At 38.1% G+C, this 19,879-nt stretch overlaps 2 protein-coding genes across 5 annotated transcripts; one reads left to right on the forward strand and one right to left on the reverse strand.

Annotated features, from left to right (window-relative positions):
* Positions 1 to 1,610: 1,610 nt before the first annotated feature.
* Positions 1,611 to 8,997, reverse strand: LOC124381378 (sperm-associated antigen 4 protein-like). The gene is made up of 15 exons (XM_046842966.1): positions 8,859 to 8,997; positions 8,663 to 8,728; positions 8,501 to 8,566; positions 8,339 to 8,404; positions 8,125 to 8,218; positions 7,956 to 8,038; positions 7,725 to 7,833; positions 7,560 to 7,621; positions 7,313 to 7,398; positions 5,560 to 5,613; positions 2,851 to 2,935; positions 2,538 to 2,641; positions 2,274 to 2,441; positions 2,042 to 2,131; positions 1,611 to 1,795 (listed from the first exon to the last, which is right to left on the reverse strand). Exons 1-15 carry the CDS (start codon positions 8,878 to 8,880, stop codon positions 1,691 to 1,693), a joined length of 1,260 nt encoding a protein of 419 aa, XP_046698922.1. The 5' UTR covers positions 8,881 to 8,997; the 3' UTR covers positions 1,611 to 1,690.
* A 15-nt stretch (positions 8,998 to 9,012) lies between these two features.
* Positions 9,013 to 17,025, forward strand: LOC124381381 (CD209 antigen-like protein C). 4 transcript variants are annotated; one of them, XM_046842973.1, is made up of 6 exons: positions 9,013 to 9,199; positions 10,347 to 10,440; positions 15,550 to 15,960; positions 16,060 to 16,199; positions 16,280 to 16,395; positions 16,648 to 17,025. In XM_046842973.1, the coding sequence occupies exons 1-6, from the start codon at positions 9,107 to 9,109 to the stop codon at positions 16,787 to 16,789; spliced, it is 996 nt and encodes a 331-aa protein (XP_046698929.1). In that variant the 5' UTR covers positions 9,013 to 9,106; the 3' UTR covers positions 16,790 to 17,025. The 4 variants fall into 4 exon arrangements, with proteins under 4 accessions (XP_046698929.1, XP_046698931.1, XP_046698930.1 ...); XM_046842974.1 differs by having other exon boundaries at positions 9,061 to 9,167; XM_046842975.1 differs by lacking the exon at positions 10,347 to 10,440 and having other exon boundaries at positions 9,013 to 9,167.
* The last annotated feature ends 2,854 nt before the right edge of the window (positions 17,026 to 19,879 follow it).

Below are 19,879 nucleotides of genomic sequence, written 5' to 3' on the forward strand. Positions count from 1 at the left end.
CAAACTCCAATTGTTCTCTTAAATAAATTACTTTACTGGCAACAGCAAATTTATCACTTCTTTATCACAGAAAAGAAGTTCCAGGAAGTGCAGAGTACAGTTTTTATGATTCAGCGTTCTTCTAGGTGAACTGAAATTGTGGTGGATATCTATAAGAGTGCAGATGCTGTTAGAGGTCAAGACACCAATGTAGAGAAGGAAGGCGGAAGTAAAACAAACACGAGGAATTTAGACAGATCTACACCCAGGATTGCCCAGGTTAAATACCTAGATTTGCAAGGTCAAAAGTGTTTTTAAATGCAGCAATTCAGCAGTTAAGGGATGTTTCAGAGTAGAGATGATGGATGAATGAATAAATAAATGAATGAATGAATGAATGAATGAATGAATGAATGAAGGAAGGAAGGAAGGAAGGAATGGCAAAAGAAAGAAACCTTTAGAGGAACCAGACTCAAAAGGGAACTCATCTTATACAGTCATTTGAGGTTATGGGACCAGGAGCTACTGAGCAACTCATAAAATAACTCAACATTTGAGATCATCATAGATCCAACACCAGATTCTCCATGCCAGAGCCTTTAAACACTCGAAGAGGTCCAGTGTCCAAACTCCACATGAAGTGAAATCCAAACGGCACTGGTACGTCTCTAGATGGTTCAGTATGTTTGCGGGGTCGCCATCTACTTCTTTAAAGGTCCACAATCTTCATGAGGTGTGACATGACTGGAGCTGGAGCAACCTCAAAATCCCTCGGGATGGGGAGAGAAAGAGAAGCAGTGGAGAGAATTTAGCGTAGCTGCTGTTCAAGATATTAAAAGCCCCAAGTTGATAATGTGCATGTGATCAGATGTCCTGGAGCACAAGGTTATGATGTGTGATGTGTGTTATGTGTAGGATTTGCTAAAAAGATATGTTTTTAATCTGCACTTAAACTGGGAGAGTGTTTCTGAGCCCCGAACACTGTCAGGAAGACTATTCCAAAGTTTAGGAGCTAAATGTGAGAATATTGTACCATCTTTAGAGGACTTTTCTATACTAGGAACTACTAGAAGTCCAGAGTTTTGGGATCTCAAGGAGCGGGACGGATTGTAGCGTGTTAGAAGACCAAACCATTTAGTGTTTTGTAGGTAAGTAACCAATGTTTGTAGTCGATTCGAAACTTAACAGGTAGCCAGTGTAGGTATGATAAGATTGGGGTTATATGGTCATATTTTCTCGACCTTGTGAGAACCCTGACTGCTGCATTCTGGACAAACTGTAGCTTGTTTATTAATGAACAGGACACAGGACATCTTTCAGAGCTGTTCCACAGGTGGACACAAATCAAGGTGTAGAAACATCTCAGCAATGATCAAGAGAACTTGGAGGCACCTGAGCTAATTTTTAAGTGTTGTAACAAAAGGTTTTTTTTTTTTTTTTTACACAAATTTTTAGAATTCAGTTTTCACATTATAGGGTACTGAGTGTATGTACAAAGTAAATGTAATCTGAACAATTGTAGTATCAGGCTGCAATATATATATATATATATATATATATATATATATATATATATATATATATATATATATATATATATATATATATATATATATATATTTTAAAAAGTAAACGGTGTCTGAATATTTTATAAATGCACTGTACAAATTTATGTTAAAATTACATGATACTTCTTCTGGCTGTATTCTTTTTACTGGCTGTGTATCCTAAAACGGTACACACAGGTATAGTCAGGGTGGCCCCAGTTACTCAGTATCCTCAGTTCCACCAGTTGATATGGCTCAGTCGAAGAGTCCTGAAAAACACAAACATCCACAATATATAATATATAGGAATAAGCAAATGCCAGAATCCACCTTAAATCATGTAAACCTCACTGTAAGTCCCTTATGAGTCCTTACTGTTTTTACTCACACATTTTACTGCTTTTATTAGCAAAGAATCATAAAAATAGTTTTCCTACTAAACATATTGGCACGGAATAGGTTTATGCAAATTTGTTATGCAAAACGAAAATGTTCTTTAATATGCTTTTTCTCACCGGAAGTTGAAAAGTTTGAATCGGTTCTCCATCCTGGTCATAGGTGAATGTTCCAAGATGTTTTCCTTCATCGTTCATACTGACCCTTCCCTGGAAATGTACAAATGTTTTATATTATTAAATGTTATTATTGTTCTAAAGCGTATATGTGGTCACTTGTTATTAGTCAGACAAGAAGACAAGATTAACTAGAACATATTAATGTGTTTTTTGTATGTTTTTGTAGACTCACATAAACCGAAAACTCTTTGGGTGCAGAGTGGATGTTCTGGGTGGGAGAGAGCACTCTGGGTAGGTGCTCCAGGGTCACATTGGTCACATGTATGGGGCTGGGGAGAGAGATGACTAGGTATCCTTCTGAACCTTTAAATGCCCAACATTTACCAGGGAAGACTTCTGGCTGTGGTAAACACACACACATAGGCAGTTATTAAGGCACTTTCAAAGCTACTAATAGTGTTATATCTGAGTGTGTATTCATGGCTATGTGTGTTACCTGTATAACAGTTTCAGGGCCGTTATTTTGGCACCAGAAACTGAAACCCAGCATTTTGCAGTATTTCGTTTTATGACTCTCCGAACTGGCTATGATTTTGGCACCTACACACACACACACACACACACACACACACCTCATAAGTATACACATCCCTTAAACCTTTCCACATTGTTACACTGGACATTGTTACAATGTTATAGGATGGAGCTTATTGTCAAAAGGTTTGGGACTTTTTTATAACCCAAAATCTGATTAGAAAGTACTCCAAACAGCTCACTTAAGCATGAAGGATATGAGAGTAATGTATTACCAAAAGATTGTAATGCGTGGTCAGCCATTCCAATACCATCAGCTCTGTAAAGACTCAGCGCCTTGTATAATTTTTTGTCAAAGTCCTGTAAAATAAATGAATAAAATGTTTCTTATGTAATAAAGAGCCAGCATTACACAGATAAACTACAGACCAAGACATTCCTTTTACTTTGATCAGCTGTTATTAACTGGCAAATATATTAAAACACTAAACACTAATGTTGCACCATTAACACTATACCCTAAACACTAACGCTACACCCTAAACACAGTACCTTATACCCTAAACACTAATGCTGCACCCTTAACACTGTACCCTAAACACTAAAGCTACACGCTAAACACAGTATCCTATACCCTAAACACTAACGCTACACCCTAAAGACAGTACCTTATACCCTAAACACTAATGCTGGACCCTTAACACAGTACCCTATACCCTAAACACTAAAGCTACACCCTAAACACAGTATCCTATACCCTAAACACTAATGCTGCACCCTAAACACTGTACCCTATACCATAAACACTAACTCTACATTGTAAACACAGTACCCTATACCCTAATACAGTACCCTATACCATAAACACTAACGCTACATCGTGAACACAGTACCCTATACCCTAAACACTAATGTTACACCCTAAACACAGTACCCTATACCCTAAACACTAATGCCACACCCTAAACACAGTACCCTATACCCTAAACACTAATGCCACACCGTAAACAATGTACCCTATACCCTAAACACTAGAGCTACACCCTAAACACAGATTCCTATACCCTAAACACTAATGCTGCACCCTAAACAATGTACCCTATACCGTAAACACTAACTCTACATTGTAAACACAGTACCCTATACCCTAAAACAGTATCCTATACCATAAACACTAATGCTACATCGTAAACACAGCACCCTATACCCTAAACACTAATGTTACACCCTAAACACAGTACCCTATACCCTAAACACTAGCGCTACACCCTAAACACAGATTCCTATACCCTAAACACTAATGCCACACCTAAACACTACCCTGTACCCTAAACACTGTACCCTAAACACTAACGCTACATCGTAAACACAGCACCCTATACCCTAAAACAGTATCCTATACCATAAACACTAATGCTACATCGTAAATACAGCACCCTATACCCTAAACACTTATGTTACACCCTAAACACAGTACCCTGTACCCTAAACATTAATGCTAAACCGTAAACACAGTACTCTATACCCTAAACACTAATGCCACACGTAAACACAGTACCCTATACCTAAACACTAGAGCTACACCCTAAACACAGATTCCTATACCCTAAACACTAATGCTGCACCCTAAACAATGTACCCTATACCGTAAACACTAACTCTACATTGTAAACACAGTACCCTATACCCTAAAACAGTATCCTATACCATAAACACTAATGCTACATCGTAAACACAGCACCCTATACCCTAAACACTAATGTTACACCCTAAACACAGTACCTTATACCCTAAACACTAGCGCTACACCCTAAACACAGATTCCTATACCCTAAACACTAATGTTGCACCCTAAACAATGTACCCTATACCGTAAACACTAACTCTACATTGTAAACACAGTACCCTATACCCTAAAACAGTATCCTATACCATAAACACTAATGCTACATCGTAAATACAGCACCCTATACCCTAAACACTTATGTTACACCCTAAACACAGTACCCTGTACCCTAAACATTAATGCTAAACCGTAAACACAGTACTCTATACCCTAAACACTAATGCCACACCGTAAACACAGTACCCTATACTCTAAACACTAATGTTACACCCTAAACACAGTATCCTATACCCTAAACACTGATGCTGCGCCCTAAACACTGTACCCTATACCTTAAACACTAACGCTACATCGTAAACTTAGTACCCTATAGCCTAAACACTAATGCCACACCGTAAACACAGTACCCTGTACCCTAAACACTAATGCCACACCCTAAACACTACCCCTAAACCCTAAACACTACCCCTGTACCCTAAACACTGTACCCTATACCTTAAACACTAACGCTACATCGTAAACTTAGTACCCTATAGCCTAAACACTAATGCCACACCGTAAACACAGTACCCTGTACCCTAAACACTAATGCCACACCCTAAACACTTCCCCTAAACCCTAAATATTGTTTCCTAAACAATGTACCCTTAACACTTCCCCTGAACTCTAAACATTGTTCCCTAAACACTACCCTTGAACCTTAAACACTGTACCCTAAACACTCCCCCGGAACCATTAACATTGTACCCTACACCCTAAACACTTCCCCTGAACCCTAAATATTGTTCCCTAAACACTGTACCCTAAACACTTCCCCTGAACTCTAAACATTGTTCCTTAAACACTGTACCATAAACACTACCACTTCACCCTAAACATTGTACCCTACTCCCTAAATACTTTCCCAGAACCCTAAATGTTGTTCCCTAAACACTGTACTCTAAACACTACCCCTGAACCCTAAACATTGTACCCTAGACGCTTAACGCTGCACCATAAACACTACCCCTGAACCCAAAATATTGTTCCCTAAACACTGTATCCTAAACACTGGGTCCTATTCCATATACACTGCCCCTAAACACTGCATTCTACACCCTGTGTGTGTGTTTGTGTGTTGGATGTGGTGTGTTCTTACTTGGTGTAATAGCCTCTGCTCTCTGATAGACTGCTTTAGTAACTCAATCTCATTCTCAAAAAACAAACAAAATAAAGAAGAGAGTAAATAGAGTATAAACCCTAAACGTTTATAAGCCATACACGTTACACTCTACACTAGAGTGTGTAAACTCTACACCAGTGGTCACCAACCTTTTTAACACCAAGATCCGTGACCTTGGTCTTGATGGCTCTACTGATCGACAAACTGATCTGGCTACCCGGGTTATTGTACTTTTAACTCGAGGCGTTTTTATTTAGTGTTTTAATTGTAATTGAATTACATCAAATGCTTTGGTGTTAAACTTTCCAACTGACACAAACATACAGTAAGAGTGTCACAGTACTGTAACAGGTACACTGAACAGTTGATATAAAGTGTCATTCTTAACAATGGACATTGTCTCAAAGCAGCTTTACAGAGATAAAGAGGTTATACATTTTTTAAATGATAAGTGCCTACACGTTTGTTCCTTATCAGTTTATTCTGAATGAGTGAGCCAGTAGAGTATATGGTAAGGAAAAACTCCCTGAGATGGTGTGGAGGAAACCTTAAGAGCCTCAAAAGGGAACCCATCCTCATCTGGGTGGCATCACTGTTGAGGTGTGGTGAGGTGTACAGAAGATGGCTTCTGTTCTTTGATTTATTTTCATCGTAAAAATGCCATTTTACAGAGGTCGGCGGATTTAAAATAGGCACTTGCTTGTACGGAACGAATAGAGAAAAGGTCCACAAAAGACATTGTCCCCCGATCTGGCTTTCAGCTCTGTCATTTTGCAAATCAATGATCTCCATGTTAACTCCACTTGTCAAAGCAAATACCTGCTGGAATTCAGCTGCACCATGTCCTATATCAGTGTGCATGAATAGGTTTTGGACAAATTCAGCAATACAGTGCATGAGGTCTAAATCATGTTTGGGTTGCCACTTGTTTACTCAGGCTGCCACTAAGTCCAGGTGAGCATGGTAATTATTATCTTGGATGCGCTGTGACATTTTGGGAAAGTCTGTTAGGGTCCTGTTCTTTCGTCACATGACTCTCATATACACTATGCAGTTATATATACATATATCAGTTATTGGGTCTATAGTCAAAGCTCGTGTATGTAGACGTGTTTTGGGGATCTTCTTAATGAAAATGTTAAATTATTTGATTTTATTTCTGATTAAAGAACGAAATGTACTAAATGACTTACAAAAAAAAAAATTAATGAACGAGATTCAAAGAACCAGATCTTCCCATCACTGGCGTGCAGTAACCGGTTTCCAAAAACTAGTGTTTAGTGGCACAACCTACATACACTCTAATCTTTCAACAAGAAACAAGGAAATTCCTCATCTATTTCTATATAGACGCCATTATAGTTTCACCGTTACCTAGCAGGCTGTCGTTACCATGGAGACAGAGGCGTAAATATTTGGACGTTTGAGACAGTTCACTTCCGGTGCTCTGCTCTTACCTGACTGGTCACTTTTAATGCAAATACAGACATCGGATTAAGAAAATAACAGAGAAACAAAGACGCAAAATGTATTTTTTTTTGTGCTTGTGATTTTTCGATACATTTCAGAAGCTACCTGTACAGAGTTAAAGATCTACCTGTCGATCACCGGCCTGGCGAACACTGCATTACACTGCATTACACTGCATTACACTGCATTACACTGCATTACATTCACATTCTATAAAGTTGTGTTTCAGAGTAAATATTAAAGCAGTGATGACACTTACCATTAGATAATCTTTTATATGTGAGCACTGCTGTGTATGTGTGTGATGCAGGTACGATGAAAAGAACACGCACGCAAAAATAGAAACTATAAAGAAACACACACACACACACACACACACACACACACACACACACACACACACACACACACATTTCAGTCGAGGTTTTTCGGGAAAAATTAGCAGAAAATGTTATTCTTTATTATTAGTCGATGTAAAAAGATAATGAATGTATGGACACACTCACCGCATCCTAACAGGAAGAAGAGGAAGGCAAAAGAAACAAGCTTCCATACAACTAGGGAACCACTATAAGAGATGGATATCATATATATAGAATATATATATATTAAACAAACACACACACACACACACACACACACACACACACACACACGCGCACACAACTTACATGCTGGGGATGGAAGTCTGCTGATGAGTGAAGTCTGCTGATAAAATCTGCTGATGAGTGAAGTCTGCTGATAAAATCTGCTGATGATCATTTTCCAGCATCACTTCATCTACACAAATAAAGAATAAACTTCATGTGTGTTAATGGCAGCAACACCTTTGTAAAGCTGGTGAGAATTTTACTTTGTTCTTTCTTCCCAGATGTGAAAATGTCCGCCTTTGAGAAATGTACCTATTTGCAGTTCCTGTACATCCGTCATTAAGTCTGTACAGTTCTTGTCTGCTCTTTTTTTCCTCCTTCTTTTCTTGAAGATCCTGAAGTGAGCGAGAAAAACAACATTCAGGCACACAAAGAGGGAGAACTCATTTGCTGAATTAATACTCATCACTTTCACACACACCTGACAGGAGTCTCCTTATAGGAGACCAGACGAATGTTGTGGTCATCTGGATGATAATACCCGTTCGTAATCAGTCGAGGGCTGTGACGGAGCACTTTTGCAGGATGAGAGGAGAGGAACATGAATTTATAGTAAAACTGATGAAACTTTAATACCATCAACATTACAGCACATCACACACACACACACACACACACACACACACACACATTACCAGTGTTGTAGTCACTGGGTTTATAATACTCGCTCTTAATCAGCCGAGAACTGCGACGTAACACTTCTGCAGGATGAGAGAAGATGAACAGAAGAACTTCAAATTACACGGAAACCAATGAAACTTAAATACCGTCAAGATTTCAGCACATCACAGCATTACCAATTTTGTTGTCATCTGTATTATTATACTCGCTCTTATTCAGTCGAGGACTGCGACGCAAAACATCTGCAGGATAAGAGAAAAGGAACAGAAGAACTTTACATTACACTAAAACACTTAAACTGATGAAACTAAAATACCATAATTACAGCACAGCATTACCAGTGTTATGGTCATCTGTATTATTACACTCGCTCTTATTCAGTCGAGGACTGCGACGCAAAACTTCTGCATGATGAGAGAAAAGGAACAGAAGAACTTTAAATTACACTAAAAATGATGGAACTAAAATAGTATCAGTTTTACAGCACAAAAGGCCTTGACATATTCTTTTAATTATCATGTTCATTATACTTACTGTTTTGCTTGCAGGAACACATTTCGCTGCTTTCACTAGCTGTGTTCCATAGCAAGTGAACTGGGGAACGGATAATAATTGAATACAAACTGTGAACAGGACATAATTTTGTCCTGATGGTCCTGATGTCATAGAACCTTTGGAAACGGGGGAAAGTAGGCACTTCGTATCTTTGACCACCAGATGGCAGCAGTGTGTTAAAAATAAATCCCTTACATTCAGTAACTCTTAAGGCAGCAGAATTGAAGATGTTGAGATTTTTATTGGGAGTGACGAAGATGGACAGGATTGGGAACGAGTTTATTCGAGGTACAGCGCATGTAGGACGTTTTGGGGACAAAGTAAGATATGCCCGATTGAGATAGTTGGGACATGGGGTATATCGGTAGGAGAATGCTGAGGATGGAGCCACCATGAAGGAGCAAAGGAGGAAGTTCTAAAAGGAGGTTCATGGATGTGGTGAAGGAGGAAATGCAGGTAGTTCACTCACACACACACACACACACACAATATATATATATATATATATATATATATATATATATATATATATATATATATAAAATGTGTGTGAGTGAACTACCTGCATTTCCTCCTTCACCACATCCATGAACCTCCTTTTAGAACTTCCTCCTTTGCTCCTTCATGGTGGCTCCATCCTCAGCATTCTCCTACCGATATACCCCATGTCCCAACTATCTCAATCGGGCATATCTTACTTTGTCCCCAAATATATATATATATATATATATATATATATATATATATATATATATATATATATATATATATATATATATACAGAAACAGTTCATTTCAATGAGACGGAGACTAAGCTGACTGAGGTGAAGCAGGTAAAGCTAACCCAGGAACAGGGTAGGAACATTCTGATAACCTGCTCAACCTGCTTCTTTTTCTTCGAGATACTGCTCAAATCAACATGTTTGTCGAGACTGGACTGTTTTCTTTTCCTTTGTTTTCGTACCACACGTAGTTTTTTTGGAACTGTGAATCGAATCATTTCCCGGTGAATCTATCGATTCAGATTCGATGGAACCGACTCTCCTGAACCCTATTCGTTTGAATTGAAGTGATCGGACTAAACTCTTTTGAACCGCGTTACTTGAATTACATCCAATGAGTCGAAATGAACGAACCGAATCTTTTTGAAGGGAGAGTACTAAATCAAACTTTAAACGAATTGTTTTGAGTCGAAAGGGGACATAACACACCGTTTCCGCTTATATCATGTTAATCTTGAGGACCTATAGAGTGATATTGCATCCTTCATATCTCTTTTTCTTTTTTTTTTTTCACATTTTATAAAAGAAAGATATATGCTTCTGTCCGAAAAAAGCCGAGCTCTTGGAGGCGTTCCGTGGGCGTGGCTAAAGAGTCGCGAGCACCCGAAAATTTTTGCGTCACTATAAATAAAACAAACAAAAACTTTATAGTCTTACACTAACTATGGATAACAATCCGATCCAGCCAGACATGTTTAAACCAGAATCGGATCCCAGGTCTGAAATTGAGCAATTGAACATCAAGAACAACAGCAATGACTACAGCAGGATGTGGTACGGTAAGTACTGTACAAGGCACTGTACAAAGTTCTCCTTCCTTCACATCCAAAAACACACTTCTTTAGAGACGTTCTTCTTGAGTAAGTCCTGTGCAGAGTCACCGTCGACTTCCCTAACCAAATGAAGCATGGTGATGGGCGTTCTACGGGAAAAGAATCCATACAAGGAATTCCACCCTTCATGACGTCATGAAGGGTTATACTTGAAAAAACTTTCAGAAACCTAAACGAACTCAGAAGCAGTGTATTTGGCACAGAAATTCTCACTCATACGTCCAAATAATTTTTTTTGCCATGTTTAGCATGAGAATCCAACTCTTTAACAGTGTAAACAACTCAGAATGTATGAAATAGCATTATACCCACCACTGAACTGTATAGTATTATGTACACCCTCATAAGCCAATGAGTAACTCATGTATTTTGTAAATTGAGTTGAATATCTGTGCTATTGTGATTTCATATTCACAATATCAGTTTAGTTAACCTAAATAACTGCTCTTTGTATTTTATTTTCTATAAAAATAATATATTTTTAATATAATTATATATTTTTACAGATATATATATTTTTACAGATATATATATATATATATATAAAAAATATACACACACACACACACACACACACACACATACACACAAAAATGAGGATTTACATCAGAATAAATTTTTTTCAGGTCAGATAAAGTGCACAAGTTAACAAAGCCATGTTTTTTAATACTTTAAATACTTTTAAATATTGTCATAAAAAAGTATTACTGCCCCGATTCACACACTCAATAAATACATTTCTTCCTTTGTACTTCTTGTTGTTTTTCAAAAAATTAGCACATGAGTGTTGGGTTATGGGTTTGGATGGAAATAGTGTACAATGGTTTACTTGTTGGTAGACAGTGGGAAGTAATCAGAAATATAATCACTGTAAGTCGTTGCTCACTTCTGTAACACTAAAACCTGATAAGCAGGAATCACTAAAATATGCCAAACATGCAGTAACCTTGTTCAACAAGAACTCTGTCAGATATTTATTTAAACAGTGACTAATGCCAAATTTAATGCAAATCACAGACTCAATTTTAGTTATTTCACAAATTAGCATTTGATTCTGTTTTTTTGCCTCTAAATAACTATACAATTGGTTTCAGACACAAGATGACAGCAAATATAAAGATTTAGTGTCTGCATTTTCAACTCTCTTTATGGACCCCTAGACTTGTGCAAATTATTATGAAAACAAACAAACAAACAAACAAACAATCTTGTTTTTGAGGGTGCCACTTATATTCATTGATGCATTAGAGAGGGACATCAATCACTGATGCCTGCAGGATTTTGGATAGGCTAGATTGAATATAGGTAGAGCAGTAATTTTTGTCCTTTTCTTTGATTTGGCAGTCACAAAGTCCATCTTCGCTGATATTCTATTCTTGTGTAAAAGAAGTTACACAAGTTGCAGTAGACGATTAATAAAGATTGTGCTTTGACTGTGTTGGTGCTTCTATGGAACTGTCTGACTTTATTTCTGCTGAATAAAGGTCTTTTTTTTTGACACCACAACACTGGATCCTGAACTTAGTGTTGTTTTGTATTGTTTGACATTTAAAACTTTTATTAAATTTGTTACTTTTGATAATAATTGGCCAAGACAAAAGTAAACAGAAACTAAATGACTACTACTAGGCCTGTCATTTTCTTCCAGACTCCAACACAAATACAACACATTACCCTAGACGTTAAACTGAACTTAACTAAGATGTTAAACAGAATTTAAGTTTGAAGCGTACTCAGAATGGAAATGTGGGAATGGGGAAAAGGGCCTCTCAAAAAGAACGTACATATGATACAAAAAGTAATATGCACTTAATGTTTACATGGCTGCGTTTGCATAAATCAAAAGTGCTGTTTGATTTGAACGTCATAGGACATTAAACCAAATACAGACTAAAAATAAATAAAGTGTGTACTTTTTGTGTATAGTCTGTCAGTAGCTTTTTGAGTCTTAAAATGACTTGAGTACATTCTGTTGGTTTCTTGCTATTTATCAGATTTCATTAGATTGTGTAAAACACCAATACAGAGATAAGTATATGTGAAATGTGTATGTGATAAGGTAGGATGAGAAGAGGCCCCGCCCCGTCTGTGCTACTTAATTGCTCTCTTTCTCTAATGAACCATGTTCTGTTGGGCATCTCTTTATTCTGCTGTCTGAATCCACTGTGGCTGGAGGGTCCAAAATTGTTTTACTGTTTTTAATGGGTTCAATCTCAGTCAACACTGTCTCCTGTAAGAAAGGTATGAGTAAACTTTTCTGGGGCAGAGGGTGAGAAGCAGACGTTATTGCAAACAATGTTCAGTTTTCTTATTAAAGCTTGTGTATAATCACAGACAGTCACTTCCAGATAGAGTTGAGTTGAGTTCAAATAGCAACAGTTGTGTTTAAGGCTGTGGTATTATCCTGATTTCATACAATACTGCAGGTAAAGGATTTACCCACTTCTGTTTCTAGCATTTTTGATAGTGGTTTTTGGTAAAATATTTCTTATTACACTTTGTGAACTTCGAGGATGGTAGAGGAATTAAAACTTCCAGTCAATACTCGATAGTTACACAGTTTTTGTGTCAGTTTGGCAGCAAATGAAGTATTGCTGCCACAATCACTTTAATATGGGATACTATGTCTAGGGATGATTTCTTTTGCTAAAATGTTAACAGGCATTTTTGCATTTTCTTTTGAACTATATTTACTATGACCAACAAATATTTCCACCAGGAGCATGGATGAGTTCATATAATCCAGGAGAGAGGTGTTGAGATTGGCAAAAGGAGATATCAGACTGAGCAGAATTAATATTCGAATGTCAGTGTCACGTGGATTTGGTGTAAAAACATGAAAAAACTTGTGGGTGGTGAGGGCATGTCTTTTTTGGCAAACCATTGAACAATCTTTAACCATGCAACATCAAGTTAAAGCCCCTTAATCACCAAATGGTGCAAAATAATGCAATTTGCTTAAAGCATAACATGAACAAGTGCAAACAATGATCTTTAAACAGTGTAGTAAACTAGTAAGCAGAACCAATCCTGCAACCTTCATGTCAAAAACAGAAACAAAAGCAACGTTTCGAAAAGTGTGCAAAATTGCTGTTTGCTTTTTATTGCTGATGAGGAAATGCATGATGAGTGTGAGTGCAATGCACAATGTTATCTTAGGGCAAGGATGCTGTGCTTCTGGTAAGCTTTTTTTTTTTTTTTTGTGTGAGAGAAGGACGCAAACGGCTGCCTCCCCCATTGCTCTGTTTGGCGTCTGCTGAGGAAATCTCACGCACTGAAATCAAAGGGGTTTGCAGGTTGAGCTTGCAGAAGAGGGTTGGATCATGCTTTTTTCCCCATCCACCTGAAACAGTGTTTGCACATGGCAATTTTCTACAGGCTCATTAGTTATGGAGGTCCTAATATTAGCCCTTTTGACTTGCCTAACAAACCCTGTGACATCTGAGTTTTTATTCATAGTAGGGTGATGGAGAAGGGCTGTGGATGAGGAGACACTTGCAGATTATCGCTCACTATCTGGGATATCATGAACAATGGACCAGGTCGTCCCTTCCATATAAGCCTTGCAGTGTTATATTGGAAAGCGTATGTAGCAGCTGGTCAGGTGGGGCGCAGCGCTACACATTATGGTGGTACTACATGCCTATCAGGCAGAACTTTTAAAAGAAGCAGATAAAGGTGAAGGGTTAATGCCTGTGTCAAAGGGTTCTATGGGAGCTGTGGTGGCGAATGAAAAAGGCATATCTGGCTTAAATATGTTCTCATTCCTAGCTGCATGTGGTCCTAGTAAAAGTACATCCATCTTATCAGAATTTAGCAGAGGAAAGTTAACAAGCATCCACTGTCTAATGTCCTTTGCATTTTTTTTCAAACATTATTAAACGTATGTCTCTCATCTGGCTTTGCATCAGCATAATAATGGTAGATAATGCCATGTTTATGAATCATTTCACCTAGCATATACAAGGGAAACAACAGCAGGTCTAAGACAAATTCTTGTGGAACATTAAACCTTGTTTAGCTAGTGTAGAGAACTCACCATTTAATCAATAAACTGATATTGATCAGATCAGTCAGATAATACCTGAGCCAGGAAAGAGCCCTTAATTCCAACATTTCCTAGTCAAGGAATTTAGGAGAATATTGTGATCAATTGTGTCAAAAGCTGCACTAAAATCAATTAATACAAACAAGAATACACTGCCATGATCAGTGGCAGGTTATTTATAGTTTTTTGTCTTACATTTATGGCATTTGGCAGACGCTCTTATCCAGAGCGACTTACAACTGAGCAGGGGAAGGTTACGGGCCTTACTCAAGCGCCCAGCAGTGTCAGCTTGGTGGTGGGATTTGAACTTCCAATCCAAAGTCCAATGCCTTAACCACTGAACTACCACCTCCCACACCTCCCAATTTATCCTGTTATCTATTGTTCTTTCTCTTACAGTTCTCTGCATAACTACATTATAACTATATGATAATACAATTAATATACACTCATTAGCCACATTACTTATTCATCACAAAGTTGTTATATATATTGCCATATTGAGCAATATATCATATCAATATATATCAGTTGCAAGTTACTAGAAAAGCACATACTGTACATGCATATAGCAGTAATATAGAGTAACATGGATTGATTGTTTAGCCATCGGGTAAGTAACTCTCATACACCTATTCCAAAACTCAAATTCCCTTTTCCCTATTTTGTCATTCAGTGATTATGGGAACAGGATTATACAGTGTATCGACATTTATTTTGGGCTGCACCCAGGAAACATCTGTTGTTCTCACATAATGCTGACTGTAAAACACTTTAACAGTAAAACAGGAAATAGGCTTTTAATATAACACAAATGCAAAGAGACAAGAAGGCAGTGCTCCTTTGACAGTCACTCTGGGTCTAGTTTTAGACAATTTAATAAGCAATTTTCTCAAGTACTAAAGTATGACTTAATTGTAAGATTCTATATTAATACTTAAATATAGAAGTGAACAATTTTTGATTGAAGATTTCAAGTATTAGATTTGTATTTGTTCTACCATTAGGACTCAACACAGCAGGAGGCAGATGCTACAGAGTGACTGCAGTGTGTGTGTTGCTGCTTTGTGTTCTCCTGCTAATTGCCGTTACAGTGCTGTGGGTCAAATTCATCAACCTCTCTATAGAAAAAGACCAGTTAAAGACCAGTTACAACAACCTGATTTTAAACAGAGACCAGTTACAGACCAGTTACAACAGCCTGACTTTAGAGAGAGACCAGTTACAGACCAGATACAACAACCTGACTTTAAACAGAGACCAGTTACAGACCAGATACAACAACCTGACTTTAAACAGAGACCAGTTACAGACCAGATACAACAACCTGACTTTAGACAGAGACCAGTTACAGACCAGATACAACAACCTGTCTGCAGAGAGAGACCAGTGTCAGTATAGTAGCATGAAAGATAAAGGTGAGTACTGTAAATACTTTAAATTGATTAAAAGTATAACATAAAGCTCATGTATGTACATTAAACACTTAGAACTTAATTGTGCTACTGTGTAATTAGAGCTTGTTAAAGAAGGATGGAGAGTCTTTGGCACAAGTGCTTACCACATCTCTACTGAAAAGAAGAGCTGGGCTGAGAGCAGACAGTACTGCAGAGAGAAAGGAGCAGACCTGGTGATTATTAAAAGCAGAGAGAATCAGGTGTGTGCATGCATGCGTGTGTGTGTGTAAAGCAATGTCTAAATCATTGCATTTATTTCATATTGATCTCTGTATCACAGGAGTTTATTATTCAACAAATTGGCAAAGATTATCAGCTGTGGATTGGTCTCAGTGACATAGAGACAGAGGGAAAGTGGAAATGGGTGGATGGGACAGAGCTGACCAGTGGCACAGGGTAAGAGATAAGAATTTATTCTGTATCTTAGTGTATTTATCAGACTGTTCCACCAAGAGTGATTTTCCAACTTCTTATCACTTTTCTCTTGCATTAAAAAAAGAAATCACACTATCATCATCCCTCTTTTGTATTCTTATTTGTAAGTTATAGAGGTTTTATGATTTGTATAAATCTCAGTGAACACAGATGAAGAAGCTTGACATGAAACTGAACATAAGTAAACACTGATTCTGATTCAATGGCTTTCAGGTTCTGGTATAATGGGGAACCAAGTAATTCAGGTAATAATGAGCACTGTGCTGAGATGTGGAAGTTTCCAGATAAGATGGCCTGGAATGACAGACCGTGTTCTGAGCAATCAAAGTGGATCTGTGAGAAAAATTTATTATAAAAATGACCATTTTTGGACAGACACAAAATAAATTATTACATGCCTTCCAACCTATTTAATGTATGTAATAATTAGAAAGAGCTATTTATCTTGTAACACTTTCACTAACCTGCTCACAACATGTTACTTTACATTTTACATCACATTTCATACTTTAGAATCCTTACATACTTTTTTATATTTTGTAAGATATGAATAGTTCACTGATTTAACTGCACAATAAAAGAACTACTTTATATTATTAGTCTATAATTTAATTCATTTTCTTTTAATGTGTTTATAAAGATAATGTAAGATGTTTATTTTGTGATCTGAACATGGTGTCAAAAGCTGCACTAAGATCAAGCAATACAAACAAGAAGGCACAGCCATAGCAGGTTTTTATCCTTTTTATACTGATATCCTCACTCCTCCCTTCTACCTGGCTGGAGGGGCTCCATTGTGGGGCCCAGGCTTGATCTTGGGGAGGGGCCTTTTCATGGGTTCCAGGATCTGCTGGAGAGGCCCCCTTATAGGCTCCTGGCTTGATATTGATTGGATGCCCCACAAGGCAAGTTCTAGCCTTCTCCTTCTTAGTTAATCAACATCGGCTGATTGCAAATTACGCCGATTATTAGGCAGGTGCATCTGATGCACCAAACCGTGCGTGTACATTCTGCACTTGCGTGAGAGAACATACCAACATACACTCTCTCATACCAACAGGTTGCAGTAGTCTGTATTCGGCATCCAACAAGGAAACCGGAAGAGCTTGAACTGTGAATATATAAAGCAAGCAGCATTCCACCTACCACAATTATTGCTATCAGATTTGTGTAGCTTTTTTTAATCATGTCTGCCAAGTTGCTGCTCGCTGCCACAAACAGGAGGTGGTTATTATACTAGAACTATAGTATACTCTTTGGCCACATTACTGATTTATCACAAAGTTGTTATATGTTGTGCAATCAAGTTGCAATAAAGCACATAGATGGACATACAACAGTCTCACAACATTTTATGATTTAATCTATTGATTCGTGTTCATGGGCATGAATTTTGCTCTTTTTCAGGAGATCATGGGTAATGATGACAAAGGCAATTTAAAAAAAACAAACAAACAAGAAAAAAACAATACAATGTCTGTGGTATCCAGTGGCAGAAAGAAAACTGTGGTGGAGGCACCAAAAATACTTCCTATTGAAATACATTACATAGAAAACCGTCCTTGTGTCTATAAACATGAATCAGTAGATTACATTTCATGACTATATCACGAAATGCTGCAAGACTGAGCTGTCACATAGTAGTTTTAATATTGTTAACTTGTTTAGCCATTAGTTAAGTAACCCTCATACAGGTAGTCGTCGAGTTACAACCTATGCAACTTACGACCATTCGACTTTACGACCACAATCGCTAGCCGCGGCGTACGTTATTTTTTTTACCAGCTTCCGGCATCATTTCACAGTACTGTACATATAGCCTACTGTACTTACGATCAAATTGTGTTACGACCGATTTGTCGGTCACAATTGTGGTCATAAGTCAACGACTACCTGTACAGGGAGTGCAGAATTATTAGGCAAATGAGTATTTTGACCACATCATCCTCGTTATGCATGTTGTCTTACTCCAAGCTGTATAGGCTGGAAAGCCTACTACCAATTAAGCATATTAGGTGATGTGCATCTCTGTAATGAGAAGGGGTGTGGTCTAATGACATCAACACCCTATATCAGGTGTGCATAATTATTAGGCAACTTCCTTTCCTTTGGCAAAATGGGTCAAAAGAAGGACTTGACAGGCTCAGAAAAGTCAAAAATAGTGAGATATATTGCAGAGGGATGCAGCAGTCTTAAAATAGCCAAGCTTCTGAGCGTGATCATCGAACAATCAAGCGTTTCATTCAAAATAGTCGACAGGGTCGCAAGAAGCGTGTGGAAAACCAAGGCGCAAAATAACTGCCCGTGAACTGAGAAAAGTCAAGCGTGCAGCTGCCAAGATGCCACTTGCCACCAGTTTGGCCATATTTCAGAGCTGCAACATCACTGGGTGCCCAAAAGCACAAGGTGTGCAATACTCAGAGACATGGCCAAGGTAAGAAAGGCAGAAAGTCGACCACCACTGAACAAGACACACAAGCTGAAACGTCAAGACTGGGCCAAGAAATATCTCAAGACTGATTTTTCTAAGGTTTTATGGACTGATGAAATGAGTGAGTCTTGATGGGCCAGATGGATGGGCCCGTGGCTGGATTGGTAAAGGGCAGAGAGCTCCAGTCCGACTCAGGCGCCAGCAAGGTGGAGGTGGAGTACTGGTTTGGGCTGGTATCATCAAAGATGAGCTTGTGGGGCCTTTTCGGGTTGAGGATGGAGTCAAGCTGAACTCCCAGTCCTACTGCCAGTTTCTGGAAGACACCTTCTTCAAGCAGTGGTACAGGAAGAAGTCTGCATCCTTCAAGAAAAACATGATTTTCATGCAGGACAATGCTCCATCACACACGCCCAAGTACTCCACAGCGTGGCTGGCAAGAAAGGGTATAAAAGAAGAAAATCTAATGATATGGCCTCCTTGTTCACCTGATCTGAACCCCATTGAGAACCTGTGGTCCATCATCAAATGTGCGATTTACAAGGAGGGAAGACAGTACACCTCTCTGAACAGTGTCTGGGAGGTTGTGGTTGCTGCTGCACGCAATGTTGATGGTGAACAGATCAAAACACTGACAGAATCCATGGATGGCAGGCTTTTGAGTGTCCTTGCAAAGAAAGGTGGCTATATTGGTCACTGATTTGTTTTTGTTTGGTTTTTGAATGTCAGACATGTATATTTGTGAATGTTGAGATGTTATATTGGTTTCACTGGTAAAAATAAATAATTGAAATGGGTATGAATTTGTTTTTTGTTAAGTTGCCTAATAATTATGCACAGTAATAGTCACCTGCACACACAGATATCCCCCTAAAATAGCTAAAACTAAAAACTACTTCCAAAAATATTCAGCTTTGATATTAATGAGTTTTTTGTGTTCATTGAGAACATGGTTGTTGTTCAAATTAAATCCTCAAATAAAATTAATCCTCAAAAATACAACTTGCCTAATAATTC

The sequence above is a fragment of the Silurus meridionalis genome, chromosome 28 (assembly GCF_014805685.1).
Source record: "Silurus meridionalis isolate SWU-2019-XX chromosome 28, ASM1480568v1, whole genome shotgun sequence".
Lineage (NCBI taxonomy): Eukaryota > Metazoa > Chordata > Actinopteri > Siluriformes > Siluridae > Silurus > Silurus meridionalis.